General features: G+C 40.8%; 1 protein-coding gene across 1 annotated transcript; it reads right to left on the reverse strand.

The window, feature by feature from the left end:
• Window positions 1-236: 236 nt before the first annotated feature.
• On the reverse strand, window positions 237-15,213 carry LOC126405303 (phosphoinositide 3-kinase regulatory subunit 5-like). Its single transcript, XM_050068973.1, has 18 exons — window positions 15,079-15,213; window positions 10,886-11,000; window positions 10,244-10,344; window positions 10,092-10,160; window positions 9,871-10,009; window positions 7,745-7,814; window positions 7,364-7,541; window positions 7,111-7,282; window positions 6,936-7,004; window positions 6,005-6,852; window positions 5,317-5,442; window positions 4,289-4,423; window positions 4,114-4,207; window positions 3,936-4,012; window positions 3,748-3,841; window positions 3,566-3,648; window positions 3,344-3,462; window positions 237-1,502 (listed from the first exon to the last, which is right to left on the reverse strand). Exons 1-18 carry the CDS (start codon window positions 15,109-15,111, stop codon window positions 1,355-1,357), a joined length of 2,670 nt encoding a protein of 889 aa, XP_049924930.1. The 5' UTR covers window positions 15,112-15,213; the 3' UTR covers window positions 237-1,354.
• Window positions 15,214-15,963: the final 750 nt, after the last annotated feature.

Consider the following 15,963-nt stretch of genomic DNA (forward strand, 5'->3'; position numbering starts at 1 on the left):
ACGTGTGCTCCTGATCAGAGTTCACTGTACACACTGTCTGCACAGATCCAGCGCTCACCATTGCATCGTCTCTTCTTATAAATGCTCTTTGCCGCTGCTGCTGCTGCTGCTGCTACCTTAGAGTGAAATAATGTGATAATGACAGGTGGTGTTTGTTGTGCAAGTGAGTGAATCATAGGAGGAAGTTCAGGAGAGGCCGTCACTGTCTAAACTGTGAGAACAAAGAAAACACAGAACCGACTCAAGTATGATTTTATTACAGTTGAGTGACATATAAAAACATAATGAGACAATTTGTTTTGAAAATATATATAAAAAAACATGTTTTTATCGCTATCACTTCAAAATAAATATCTTATTTTAGTACACTTTTTTAAAAAAAAAAGGGAGAACGTACACAGCAGTAAATCAAGTAATCAGTTTTATGCTACTGACAGCAGATAATTAACATAAACACGTCTACAGACAGAGCTTTGGCATTAATGTTTCTTCTTTCCAAAGTTAAACTGTCTCTTTAAAGATCTGATAAGAAAAAAAAAACATAGAAAGTTGGGAAACAATCCAGTCAAACTCCTTCAAATTACAAAGTGACACACCTTGACATCAGCGACATGACAAACCTGAAATATAAGTGGGTCAATAAAGGTCACTCTTTTTTCTTTGTCTGATTTCATTTTCACCAGTCTATCCAGTAGCTGTATTCTGCATCCAGTGTTGCTTTGGTTAAACATTATCACCTCAATGGATTCAATCAGTGTAGTAAAAGGGGGTCATTCCCATGTTCCCAGGGTCCTATATTACCCAGCTGTGTACAGCCCAGATGTTCCCCAACCCTGCTTAATATGATAAGGGTTAGGTTAGGGGACCATAATCATGACCCTGAGAGTCGTGAAACTGCACTGGCGCAGGTCTAAGGCTTCTTTCAGACCTAGAGTTGTCTTGCTTTGGTCTGAATCAGGAACTAATGTTGTTGCACAGTTGTATAATTGTAATTGGTAGGTTACCAAGGAGGAAGTGGGTATACTCTCCTATATATTCCCATGGCTTTTTGTATACTGTAAACCGCCAGAGAAAGAGGTGGACATACTCCATATACCTGTGTATACCCTCCACAACACCACTGACAATATCCAAACAGGTTAAGATTAGAAAACAGGTCAGGGGTCAAGCTGGAGTCAGAGAGCTCCAACAACTTACTATCATCTGCCACGTTCAGGGTTAATATTTGTGAAATATTTAAATTAAAACAGGTCAGATTGGACCCGATCACAACAGTAGGGTTAATGTGTGACAGAAAATTGAACTGGGGCACACTGGACCCTGGGAACTTAGATAAGCTGCAGTAAAAAGTGTGTCAGGGGCAGGAGGCAGAGAACGAGGTGATGGGGAGGCAGAGCAGAGAGCAGTAGGACGGGTGCAGAGGCTGGACCTGTCCAGGTGAGGGCTTGTAGGACATCCAGTCTGAACTGCTTCCTGGTTTACAGCACAGAGACACCTCACACCTGCAGACACACAAGATACACCATCACTACATGTGAGGCTGAGAAATGCACCCACCATCCTCTGCCCAAAAAACACATATAAGCTGTAGTCACAAAATGTTTGCACATATACCTACGAAAAGTTATGCACCAAAATTCGTATAAAACCCATGTAATCATGAGCCTTTAATTTGTGTATATTCCACCTAATCAGAAAGGCTGGGATCATGTGACCAATTCACTGATGAATGTGAAGAAGGAAGTTGTATTAAGACTGATAGACCGTGTAAGATGGCTGGTTGGGGTGATGGATGGTCAAACAAACACAGGACTTTCCCCAGGAGACTGGAGTTCGTGTCCCGTGTGAAACCGAGTGAACTCTGAGTTATTTTGAGGTACATCTCTACAATGTTTATTTTTCTAAACTCAACGTACACATAACTTAACTAAACTTGCCCTACATAACTTTACTTGTCTGAATCTAAGCTTCTTAACTTTACTCTTCTAAACTCTAAACCTAATCTACGTAACTTTACTAAACCTAATCTACGTAACATTACCTGCCTAAATCTAACCTAGGTAACTTTGCTTGCCTAAACCTACCCCACGTGACATTACATTCCCAAACCTAAGCTACGTAACTTTACATTCCTAAACCTAACCTACGTAACTTTACATTCCTTAACCTAACCTACGTGACTTTACATTCCTAAACCTAATCTACGTAACTTTACTAAACCTAATCTACGTAACTTTACTAAACCTAATCTACGTGACGTTATCTGTCTAAATCTAACCTAGGTAACTTTGCTTGCCTAAACCTACCCTACGTGACATTACATTCCCAAATTTAAGCTACGTAACTTTACATTCCTAAACCTAATCTATGTAACTTTACTTTCCTAAGCCTAACCTACGTAACTTTACATTCCTAAACCTAATCTATGTAACTTTACTTTACTAAACCTGACCAACGTAACTAGCCATGTTTTACCAAACATGGCAATGTTGTGAAACAGTCGCAGTTACGCACCAAAACTATGTAGTTAGATTTAGGTAACAAAACTTCGGTCAGACGACTTATATGGACTTTTTTTTAACCTACGTAACTTTACCTTCCTAAACCCAACCTATGTAACTTTACTTTTTTAAACCTAACCTACGTAACTTTACTTTCCTAACCCTAACCTACGTAACTTTACATTCCTAAACCTAACCTTTGTAACTTTACTTTCCTAACCCTAACCTACTTAACTTTACATTCCTAAACCTACCCTACCAAACTTTATATTCCTATACCTAACCTCTGTATTTTTCCTAAACCCTAACCTACGTAAATTTACTTTCCTAACCCTAACATTAGTAACTTTACTTTACTAACCCTAACCTACATACATTTACTTTCCTGAACCTAACCTGCGTAAATTCACTTTCCTAAACCTAGCCTACCTAACTTTACATTGCTAAACCTAACCTGCGTAACTTTACATCGCTAAACCTAACCTACGTGACTTTACATTGCTAAACCTAATCTATGTAACTTTACTAAACCTGACCTACGTAACTAGCCATGTTTTACCAAACATGGCAATGCTGTGAAACAGTCGCAGTTACGCACCAAAACTATGTAGTTAGATTTAGGTAACAAAACTTCGGTCAGATGACTTATATGGACATTTTTTAATTGGGGGAGGGGCTGAAAAAAAAAACATATGGTGAGGCTATAAAATGCTCGATACTGGCTTGTGACTTTATACAAAAAGGTGTCAGCTGGGCCCCCCGTTACGTTTCAGATGTCTATGAAGTATTCCTTTAAGTAAAGGTTCAGTGATATGACAGTCAGTGATGAGGCTCTGTTGTACCTGGTGACACTTTGGATGAACTTCTTCTCATCCTGATCCAGACACACGGCAAACGTCGTCCCGTCTTTTCCTCCGTTCACCTCCACCTTGTCCACCTTTACCTTTGATATGGAGATGTGCTGCCAGAGAGCACGTGGAGGGAGAGGAAATGTGAGGAGGGGGAGTTTTAAAGAGAGGGGTGTGTGTATGAGATTATGTTTATCAATGTTTAATTTCCTTCACCTGGTTGTAGCCCTTTTTTGACTTGGAGCATTGCCTCTTCAGGACCTCTGTCATCGTCAGCTGCAGACTTTCTATTCTTGAATCTGGACGGATGAGATTTGATTTGCTTAGACAAAAAAAACCCAAACAAAATTCACCTGCTGGCACAAGATTAAAAGGCTGGGACCATCAGTGTTACACACCGAGCTGCTCAGGGTTCCTGCAGGCTTTGTAGAGATTCACCGATGTGCAAACCTTCTCTGTCTGCATCCACTGGCTCCTCCCACTAACAGCCACCTGTAATTGGGTGTAGACAGACAGATATAAAAATAGCTCTGAATGTGAACTTTAATATTTTCTGTTACTGGAAATCTGAGGGCGTGAAAAATACCTTGTTGTAGCCAACACTTAGTGTTAAAGGGACAGCCTCACGCTCTCCATCAATGCCAAACCTTTTGCTGGCAGCACCTGCAAGAAGACACATTAGATTAGATTAGATCAGATGTGTGTGTGTGTATGTGTGTGTGTGTGCTGTTGTGGCTGTCTGGATGTGTCAGAGTGTGACTCACCCATGGCCTTAACAGCTCTGGTTCCAGCAGTGTGCCCGAGCTCCAGAGAGTGAATAAACACTTCCCTTCTCTTCTCTCCTCCAGCCAGGGTCAGCTGTGTGGAGGAGGAAACAAAAAATGAATCAGGTAATTACTCTGTGTGTGTGTGTGTGTGTGTGTGTGTTGCTGCTCTCACCTCAGCCTGGTAGAGCTGCACCAGAACAGGCTGGTCTGCATGTCGGCAGTAATAAAGCACCAGGTCGGCCAGCAGGGGAAGACTCTCTGCGCTGCCACTGCTCACTGACTCATCTCCTCCCTCCTTACAGGCAGTCTGTTTCATGGAGTAAACACACACATGGATTTCAGACAATGTAGGTAATGAGTATGTGCATACAGTAAGGTGTCAAACATAACCACCGTAAGATTTTATTTACAAAATATTTAAGCAAGTCAATGATTTTTTCACACACTGAGGATTGTACACGATTCTATATAACCCTTCTCCCCTTTCTTGAAAGCAGGATTTAAACTTTTACATCGAATCAACACTGTATCTACGGCGTAGGCTCTGCGTCAATGTAGAGCCTATGCCGTAGCCTGACGTGCACCTCCCCAGACATGTAACTACACTGAGCAGCGACGCAGACCTCCTGTCTGTCTCTGTAAGCTGAAACCATTTCCCTCAGTGGACACAAAGCTTTTATTTACTTTAATTTCACAGATAAGAAACAACAAATTGTGAAGACAATAAAGCCTCCACAAAAATAGCATTTTAAGTCTTGTGTGTGATTTATCCTGGCTTCATATGAGCAGAGGAAATCTCTGCTAGCTGCTAGGCTAATTTATACAATGTAAAATGCCATAGGCTTGTGCTAATAACGTTAGCATGTTATATTTGTGGGGAAAATGTGTCCAGATAAAGACAAGTGTTTGTCTGTGAATGCTGCGAGTTATAGTGAAGCTGATTTGTGTACTTGTGTTTGAAACTGTCTCTATCAAGCCATGTTTAATGTGTGTTTAATGTGTGTTTTGAATCAACTAAACTTTACAGCACTTCACAGAAACCCTGCAGCCGACCACTGTTTTGGAGGTGTAACTGCAGAGTGACACAGACACACCTCATAGAGCTGACACACCAGTATAAATCCTGCTTGACCCGAGCAGCTTCTGTCTTGACTCATTGTGTAATGTAAGGACCAGAGTTGAAGACGGTATGGAAGGTACCTGACAGAGGACGTCAGAGGACAGGCTGAGCAGACTGAGGACGTTTCGCTCGTACCAGGGGTCCATCATGCCCAACATCTGTGCTATATCAGTGGTACTGTCCTCCAGTATACTGCCATTACTCTCCTGTCAGAGGGAGACAAGAAAAGCTGTATTACCTCTGTCAAAGAAACACATCAATAGCATTTCACATCATCATATTATCTAAAAGTACTATTTTCTACAGAGACTCCGTTTATAAAGGGTTTCCACATAAAAGAGTAACTTTGGTATTTTTCAACCTGAGCCCTATTTCCCCCCTTTTTTTGTCGAAGTCACTAATCAGAGCAACAATTTTTAATATCGGTCCAGTCTTCAGTGAGAGCGCTGCAGCCAGCAGCTGCAAAACAGGCTGCGATGTAACGTCTTGGGTCATGTTCACACCTTCATTTTACGTCCAGTAAAAGTGCTTGTTTTTACACTGACGGGCTCAGGTTGTTATCATAAGTGCCTTTTTCATGATACTTGGCTGAAGGGTGAAGCATGGGCCAAAGAAGAGCACATTAAATTTTGGAGCAGATCTGATTCATGGGGTGTAAGACGAGGGAGTCCACGCTCTCTGAGTGCCCCTCTAGTTAGGAAGTGGTATCTATGAATACATTAATATACATTTACATATACAGATAAAAGGCTGAATGAGCCTTCTCACCACAGAGGCAGCAGTTTTGGTTCCTGTCGGCCCTTCGGTCGGTGTGTGTCCTCCCCCTGTGCTTCCTATCGTTCTCCTTTTGGTGGGAACAAAGTAAAACTGCAGTTTGCACGTCTTGGTGAGTCGAGGACATTTACTCTCTTTCTGCTGCAGGTCGCTGTACGCCCTGGCCAACCTGCCCGCCTCTCTGTCACCTCCAAACACCACCACTTTGACTAAGGTGGGCACTTCTGTCACATCGCCCTCGTCGCAGCTCAGGATCGGCCTCCGGCGGACGCACATGTGCTTCCGGGGGGAAAGAGGATCCAGACCAGTGGTGGACGGATGCAGAGGATGAGCTTGTCTGGACATGGACCTGGAGTGTTTAAGCTGCGAACCAGTTCTTTGACAGTCTGTGGTAAAGTCACCCCTGTAGCCCATACTCTGGACACGGCGGCAGTTGCTCGGGCTGCGAGGACTCTTGAAAAACGACGAGAAGCGCTCTACACCTAAGATGGATCTGGACTTCTTTTTGGGTTTCTTTCTAAGCTTCGGTTGGCTCTCTTGTCCCTTCTCTGCGTCCTCGTGTGTCGTGTCCTCGCTGAAGTCACTCTCCACACCTGAGGAGCCAGATGGCGTGGAGACCACAGACCAGCTGGAGGACAGAGAGTAGCCGGAGTCCCTCGAGGAAGAGGATGTGGTGGAGATGCGGTGGTTTTGAAACTCGTGGTCCACTTTGTTTCCCTCCATCTCGTCTTCCTCATCCACACTGGTGTCGTTAGTATCGTCCTCATCCAGTTCTGCTTTCAGGAAACAGTCTGGAAGTGAGTCCAGGTCCGACCCGCTGGTGAGAATGTAATACAGAACATCTGAAGAAGAAAATGTTTGAGAACGGTTAAAGACAGAGCTCTGGAAAAGGCATCTGAAGAGTTGTTGAAACTGATCTAATTACCAAGGTTGTCGTTCTCCCAGGAGCACGTGTGACATTTAGGGAGGGGCAGCGTAAAAGTCTCAACAGCCCCTAATGAGAGGAGGTCATACTCAGGTTAAGGAAGCCTGACGTGTCACACATTTATTTATCTTCACTTTGTCTGTGGCTTTTTGTACATATATATATTCTGTCTCACCGGTATCTGGGCAGCCATCAGCAGGACCAGGACCAGCCAGGCTCTTCCTGAGCCTTTCCATGCTCTGCAGCAGAACTCGTCTAGCTGTGCTGAGATCAGCTGTAGAGGCTGCTGTCTCCATGCGGTCCGTCACTGCCTCCATGAGCTGCTCCAGCTCCTCTGGCCGCTTCGTCTGGAGGAACATTAGGATGTTTGGTTAAGAAAGAAAAGAATAAAAAAGGAACTGTGCATCTAAAACATGTTGGTGAGTCACCTGCAGGGTGGTGTGGAGCGCCTGCAGGTCGTGACAGGTGCCCAGAGCAGCCTGGAAGGCGTGCAGGATGAGGGTGATGGTGACGTCTCTGCTGGAGTGCTGGGTGCTGCTCAGCCGCTCTGAGACAGACTGGACCTCTGGAGGGACGTCTTCATCTGGGCTCACTAACAGCACCGTCCTGATGAAACACACACATACACCATCATACACAAAGAGAGCAATGATGTAGAAATCTTATAAAATGTCTCAAGATCTCAAGTGTTTTCTTAATTTATGGTTGTCGTTTCAGAAGTGCCATAAAGACATTTAAGATGTATGGAAACAGGAGCCATGCTTAGCTTGTTTTGATAGCATTTATCATTTAAATTTAAATGAACTTACATGGTTTTAGCGCAGTGAATCTCCGGGGAAATACCCTGCTCCATGCGAAGCAGTCTTTGAAATGAAATACCTGAAACAAAAGTAAGCAGACAGTTTAGTTTTCTCAGTGGGTAAACACTGCCCCCATGTGGTCGCACTGATACCTACATAACCCTGATCCCTGTCTGATGAACTCAACTATCCCGTCATCAACACCAGTCATGTTATAAATGTGACCAACTGTATACAAAAAACATTAAAGGAACACTTCCACCCCAAAATGATCATTAGTATATCAGTCACTCACCCTGTGTTACACTGAATTTGGCAAGAAAACTATTTTTCTCACATGCACCACGGTGATTGAAGAATCCAAAAATGGCGGAATATTTAATGAATTAAAGCAAAAAGGGTCCGAGTTTAACGACAGCAGAACTATGTCAGATTATTCGTTCACAACTCCACATCCCATTTATCAAGTTGAACGCTCAGTACTTCCCGAACACATGCATTTTCACTAAGACCTTAATGTTTAATACTAACTCAATCTTAGAAAAAATGTTGGCATTGTACGTTTCTGCGAACCACAGATACGTCACATTTGCACGGTATAAACTTCATGCCTCGTTGATGCACAAAAGTCATTTGGTTTGGTTTAAAATACCCAGTTTTGGTGGCACAATCCCGTCAGGAAACACAACAATATGTTGGGAAAAAACAACTGCTTAATGTGGCAATATTCCAGCTGGAAACACAGTGACATGTTGCTGCAAAACATCCACCTTTGGTGCCTAAGAAGTCGCTGGAAACGCAGCGATGACTTGCTCAAACAACCCATTATGTTGTTTGCTGGTCTGACCAGTGGCCTGCAGCTTGGCAGGCTTCTCCCCTATATGTCACGCCATCCAACAGCCCCTCCACCTCCTGATGACAAAGGCAGCTCATAAGCTACCTCACTTCAGAAATGCTGATATGAGATGTATGAAATGTGCAAATGAAACATATTTGTGGTTTGTAGAAACGCACAGTGCAAACATTTTCTTTGGGTGACGGAACTGTGAAATGATTTCTCACAATTTGAAGAGTAGCACAACTGAGCTTTTTATACTTAAGTGTTTAAATATGATTTTAGCGAAAATGTGTTTGGGAAGTACTGAGCACACAACTGGATAAATGAGACCATATTACACTGCATGACTTGTGTTAGAGTTTGTAAACGGATGCTTTGATATAGTTTTTGTTGTTAATCCTGGCCTCTTTCCACTCCAATTCTTCAAAAACTTTCTTAATTTTCAGAAGGGCTGCCCCCTAATAGTTGACCTAACATTAGCCGACCAGAAAGGTCATTAGTTGGCAAGATTTCATTGGTCGCTAAGACGAGACCCCCCCCTGGACTGGACCATGTGGGACTTTAATTTGAAAGGACAGACACAGGAAGTGTCCACGCTCAGCAGTCAGAAAGGAGTCAGGTTAATCTCCAGGGCTGGTACGTGCGGTTATTCCACAGGCTAGTTAATAACATGTCGGGCAGGAAATCCAAAGTGTGGGATCATTTTGAGAAGGTGAAGGATGAACCCAAGGTGATATGTAAACTCATCTTCATTGGTCGACTACAAACATGACGTATCATCAGAAACATGGAAGTAGCTACATGCCCATTAGCCCACAGCGTCATTAACAGGCGGCTCGCTCAGTGTGTGACGTGCACTTGTAGATAAAATATAGGCCTATATTAATGAAGGTTCATTAGTACGGTTTGTATTTCTCTGTAATGTAGCACAGTGTTAACAATGTTACTGATACTATTCTTTCTCACACCTTCAACTCAAACCACCAAAATATATCATTTAATCATTACATTCATATCAGAAACATGCAGGAGACTAGTCCACTGATGGACCATGATGAGGACTAGGACAATTCTTGGGCGGGGGAAGCCCTAATTTTCGGATTCTCCGTACACCGGGGAGGCATGCTAGAAAAACTAAGTTTCCACTATGAATTCAGCGTAACATGGGATGTGTAATCATAAACAAATAATCATTTTGGGGTTGAAGTGTTCCTTTAAGTACCTCCTTCCATACTTGAAAGAAAACAGTGACACAACATTCAGCCTTCACATCAGTGCATAAGAGCGTCAGTGGTACCTGGTGCTCTGAGCTCCTGCTGGATGATATTCAGCAGGCGTTTGCAGGCGGAGCTGCACGGCTCAGGCCAGGATAGGAAACTATGGAACAACAGGTAGGCCTCCTGCAGCACGTCACAGTCTGACGCCACCTGAGGAGCCTGAGAAGAAACAAGTCACCAGGTTAAATAGAATAAACGGGAAGAATCTGTGTTCATATAGCCGCTGACTCCACCAACTCACTTTGAGGAGGGTTGAAGAGAACAGGAGAGTGAGAGGCACCACCAGCTTGTACTGACTCTGCTCCAGCACCTGTTAAAAAACATAAAATCATGAACTGAAACATGTTGTCATTCCTCATATCACACTAATGATGTTGTTTTTCAGCTCTTAACCTCCTTTGTTTTCCTCAGTATTTTCTGTAGAAGGATGAGGAAGTTGTGCGGATCTCTCTTCACAAGTTCCTCCAAACACCAGCGGTTAATGCACAGCCCAGCTGCGGACAGACACAAACACAGCTTGTTTCTCCTTTTAGGTTTCAGTCTGATAACAGGCGCTAAACACACTAGTTAGATTCACATGTTAACTAATATTCAGTAGACGCTAAGTGAAAGCAAAATGATTACACCAATCTCCCTTGTTGGAAATGACTGAATGAATAAAGTTACAGCAGTTAAGTATTTCAAAACTGAACTTGCATTAACCACCATGACAATCCTCCATACTTTCGGTCGCTCTTTATTCTGTGTGTCACCACTTTCAATTCCCGTTTGTCGCCATAAGATGGACAGTATGTTCCCTGTTGGTTTGCTGGTTGCGTCTATCGATAATTTAACATGTTAAAAATCTACTTGCCGTCTTCGTCATTTATTTAGTGAAGTTCAGCAGAAGCGTGTCAGGACTTGAACAAACTGGTTTCAACATTGGTTTTAAGATATCATCTGTACTTTTCTGTACCACATGTAGATTTCTGGTGTGACTCGAGGACCCAACTTGTGTCATATCTTCAGCATAGTTTCTGAAAGTTATAACCATACCGTTCCAGAGTTGTTTGTCCGGAGTGTCCAGGCCCAAGCTGCTGAGGCAACGCTCGAGGACATGCTGGATACGATCCTCAGTGCACGAGCTCTGCTCCATCCTCGGCATCATCTTCTGCAGAGGCATCACAACATCCAGACAGAAATACAGGAGATAAACCACAGGAAGTCCCAAAATAAAAACAAGAATCACACCCTATTATTGTGTTCCAGTAAACCGATATATTATGTCTCTTCAGTAGTCCAAACTTCCTGTTATTGCTGTTGCCAACACTCCATAATCATTATTGTTCCTCTCCAGAGACAATCAAACACAATCAAGAGGACACGGCTCGCACAAACAGAGGTGCGAGCACAAATGTCCACGGCAAAGATGTCAGTGCAGAAAATACAGCCTGCCACTTCCTACTAAAACCAATGAGTCACAGACTGTGTGTGCGGACCGGAGATGAGCTGGTCGAAAGAGGCAGCCACAACTTCTTCTGCTTCTCTACTTCTACTTCATTCTTAAAATCAGCTGCTGACGCCAGATTTCATGTGACTCAAAGTGGGTTGGAAATGAATCTTACAAAAGGACAACTTCCCATTTTATCATTATTGCTCATTATCAACAAGCAGAGACAAGTATCTGAGTGTTACATAATAAGGAGCACAAATGTCAGTCAAGGTTAAAGAATCAGTCAAATATGTTAAAGCAACAAACCCAGTGAAGAACAACAGTTATGAACAAAACACACATTTATGGAATTTGCTTACTACAGATCACATGACACCTGTGGTCGGGGTGCACAGCATTTTATGACAAACAAGTAAAACCACACTGACCGCACAATGAAATGGACAATTTTGGAAACCATAACATTTCACTGGGGTAATTTAGGACATTTCCCCAGGCAGGGTCTGTTTCAGTGCCTATTGTGTATGATTTAGAAAGAAAAATTTAAATAAGACTGTCATGAGACTTCCCTCTGATGAGAAAAAATATTTTCCTCCTAAGTATATTTGGCTAGCAGGATGTCAATGCACATACGGAAGCTACAATTGTGCCCAGCTGGCAGATGTGTCACTGAGACCACTATTGAATAATGTGTGCAGTGACACGACTGGAAAACTGGGGTCACCTGTGCCCGTCAAAACAGGAAGAGGCCTTCCGGGAAGCACTGATGTAGCACTAAGACGGGACAGACGGAGAAACTGCATCTGAGCTAGTGAAATATAATGAAGAGTGTGTGTGAAGTGTTGTAATGGAGCAGAGGAATCCCTTATTAACGCCGCGGTCATGTTCCATATGGGTTCATTTCAGTTGATTTTAAACTGGATAACTGGATGTTGACACTAGGGTATTAACTAAATTTAAGTGTATACTGTTACAATATAGTCACATTTTTCATACAATTAAACTGTCAGTGTTTATTTAGTTTGGTCAAGTTTGCATCTGAACAACTGTAGAAGTTATATGTTTTGAGCCCTGGGTCTTCAACAGGGGGTCGGCAACCGCTAGGGAGTCTTCGTACTTAGTGTAGGAGGGCTGCCAAATTATTGTTTGATAATCTAATTTAAGTTTTGTTTTTCTTCAAAAATTAAATTTTAACATGAACTCAACATATTAGCAAAGATTAATCAGCTGACAGCTGAGGGATCCCCTGGCCTATTTTTAGCTAACAACTTTAGCCATTTATCCATTACTTTTTGCAAACCATTTTAATTGTTTATCTATTACTTTTAGCTAACTGTTTTTTAGCCAATCACCCATTACTTTTAGCTAACTATTTTAGCCATTTATCCATTACTTTTAGCTAACTATTTAACTACTTATCCATTACTTTTAGCTAACTACTTTAGCCACTTATCCATTACTTTTAGCTAACTATTTAACTACTTATCCATTACTTCTAGCTAGCTATTTTAGCCATTTATCCATTACTTCTAGCTAACTACTTAACTACTTATCCATTACTTCTAGCTAGCTATTTTAGCCATTTATCCAGCTATTTTAGCCATTTATCCATTACTTTAAGCTATTTTAGCCATTTATCCATTACTTCTAGCTAACTACTTAACTACTTATCCATTACTTCTAGCTAGCTATTTTAGCCATTTATCCATTACTTCTAGCTAACTACTTAACTACATATCCATTACTTTTAGCTTACTATTTAACTACTTATCCATTACTTCTAGCTAGCTATTTTAGCCATTTACCCATTACTTCTAGCTAGCTATTTTAGCCATTTATCCATTACATTTAGCTAACTATTTAACTACTTATCCATTACTTCTAGCTAGCTATTTTAGCCATTTATCCATTCCTTTAAGCTATTTTAGCCATTTATCCATTACTTTTAGCTTACTATTTTAGCCATATCCATTAGTTTTAGCTATTTAACTACTAATCGATTACTTCTAGCTAACTATTTTAGCCATCTATCCATTACTTTTAGCTATTTTAGCCATCTATCCATTCCTTTAAGCTATTTTAGCCATTTATCCATTACTTTTAGCTTACTATTTAAATACTTATCCATTACTTCTAGCTAGCTATTTTAGCCATTTATCCATTCCTTTAAGCTATTTTAGCCATTTATCCATTACTTTTAGCTTACTATTTTAGCCATATCCATTAGTTTTAGCTATTTAACTACTAATCGATTACTTCTAGCTAACTATTTTTGCCATCTATCCATTACTTTAAGCTATTTTAGCCATTTATCCATTACTTTTAGCTTACTATTTAACTACTTATCCATTACTTCTAGCTAGCTATTTTAGCCATTTATCCATTCCTTTAAGCTATTTTAGCCATTTATCCATTACTTTTAGCTTACTATTTTAGCCATATCCATTAGTTTTAGCTATTTAACTACTAATCGATTACTTCTAGCTAACTATTTTAGCCATCTATCCATTCCTTTTAGCTATTTTAGCCATTTATCTATTACTTCTAGCTAACTATTTTAGCCATATCCATTACTTTTAGCTAACTACTTGCACAATTGATCATTGCTTTTAGCTAGCTATTTTAGCATTCCGTTACTTTTAGCTAACTAATTTAGCATCTATCCATTATTTATAGCTATTCTAAATGATTCATAACTTTTTAACCAATCACTCATTACTATTGATTGATTGATTGATTGATTGATGATTGATAAACTGTTTATCCATTACTTTTCGCTAGTCTGTATTTATTACTTTTTGCTAACAGTTGAAATTGTATAATTCCAAATATTTATTCAACATTTAGCAACTATTTCATCTGTTTACTTTGAGCTATTTCAATATGTTATCCATCACTTTTAGCTATGTGTTTGCTAACTTAATAGTTTTCATGCATTCTCAGTTGCAACAGTGCTCAGCAGTTCCAGCTGATTCAATATGTGGATATATTTTCTTTACTCCAATCGCAGTTCAATTTATTTTTTCTCTTGAGATTTCTTGAATTTAAAGTAGGAGCTGACACAAAAGGCACTGGCAGGGATCATCTGATGACAGGTTATAAGTGATGATGATTTTCTTAAAGACTGTTGTATTAATCTAACAGTAAAACCAGTTTAAACTCTGAACTGCATATATTAAGTGCAGCAGCTCTGGGCTCTGAGGTACCTGCATATCCAGCTTCTGCAAACAAGCCAGTTCAATGATTTGTCTACTGAGGAAGCAGGTGTTAGTCCATTGTATGTGTGAGGATATATTGTCCAGCACTTCCATGCAAACCTGACTGTTACTGCCACAATGCAAAAACACTGCTCTCTGCTGCTGCTGCTGCTTTAAACATTAAGATTTTTTTATTGCTTTAACTGCACAAAGTGGATCATTATACTTATCACGTTATCTTTCAATAAAGAAAAGAAACACACACTGCTGAGACTCAATAACCTATGAAATGCTTTGCAAAGCAAACTTTATATTGCCTAATTCTGAGTGTACTGATAAAGGCCTGCAGCAGCTTTTAAAAGAAGGGGAACAGGAAACATGCAGAACTTGAACAACACTTTGCAGTTAGATCTGATGGAAGTTATGTAACAGAAGTTTGTTCCTATTAGAGAGGCAGTATATGGAAATGGTGAACACATATTAAATGGCTCCACTGGCCAACCTGAGAAAGGCACAGGACACATACATGTAACTTACTGTAAACATGTTAAAGCATAAAAAGAAGTTAGAAATGAAAAAGAGACAGACATGCGTCTCACCCATCGACTGCTGGTATCAGTGTCCTCGATCATCCCAGATCAACCACAGCTGAGCAACGGAGGGAAACAATACCGAGACCACATCCTCCTGTGTTGGTGCTTTTCAAAAATAGACCCTCCGACTGCAGAGTCAGAGAGCGTGTGCTGCAAAACAGGAACTGAATGAGTCTTTAGGCAGAGGTGGTTTACATAAGACGATATACTAATGTTGTAGGAGGAGTCTTCACATGATAGACCTCATTACTGACAAATTAATCATACAAAATAAATATTTCACCTCAGTAATCTAGGTTTATTCATGCACAACGTCCTAGTTAAAGGTCTTAAATGTCATGTTTATGTCTTACGTTTGAAGGTTTCCACCCTTAATAACCACTGAGAGCAACAAATGGCAAATCAGTAGGCTAAATCTGTAACTGCAAAGTGTTGACAGCTTTCAGTGGCTTGTAGCTTTTCTACTTCTTGTGTCTGCACAGCAATTTTAATTAAAATAGTTTGTAGCTGTTCTACAGTACCTTTTTAATGTAGGTTAACATAAAGATTTAAAACCAGTTTTATGTTTCAAAAATGGCTAATGGGCTACTTACCCTGGAAGACACGTAGTGTAAAATTAAAAATCACAGTTTATTTTTTGTTATTTTTAGCCCAAATGATTTGATACTAGGCAGTAGTTATAATATATACAGGTCACTATATTAGGTACACCTTGCTAGTACCAGGTTGGACCCCCTTTTTAATTCTTGGTGTCATAGACTCAACAAGGTGCTGGAAACATTCCTCAGAGATTTTGGTCCATATTGACATGATGACATCACACAGTGGATCCATGATGAGAATCTCCCGTTCCAGCACATCCCAAAGGTGCTCTATTGGACTGAGATCTGG

Source organism: Epinephelus moara, chromosome 18 (genome assembly GCF_006386435.1).
Source record: "Epinephelus moara isolate mb chromosome 18, YSFRI_EMoa_1.0, whole genome shotgun sequence".
NCBI classification, from domain to species: domain Eukaryota; kingdom Metazoa; phylum Chordata; class Actinopteri; order Perciformes; family Serranidae; genus Epinephelus; species Epinephelus moara.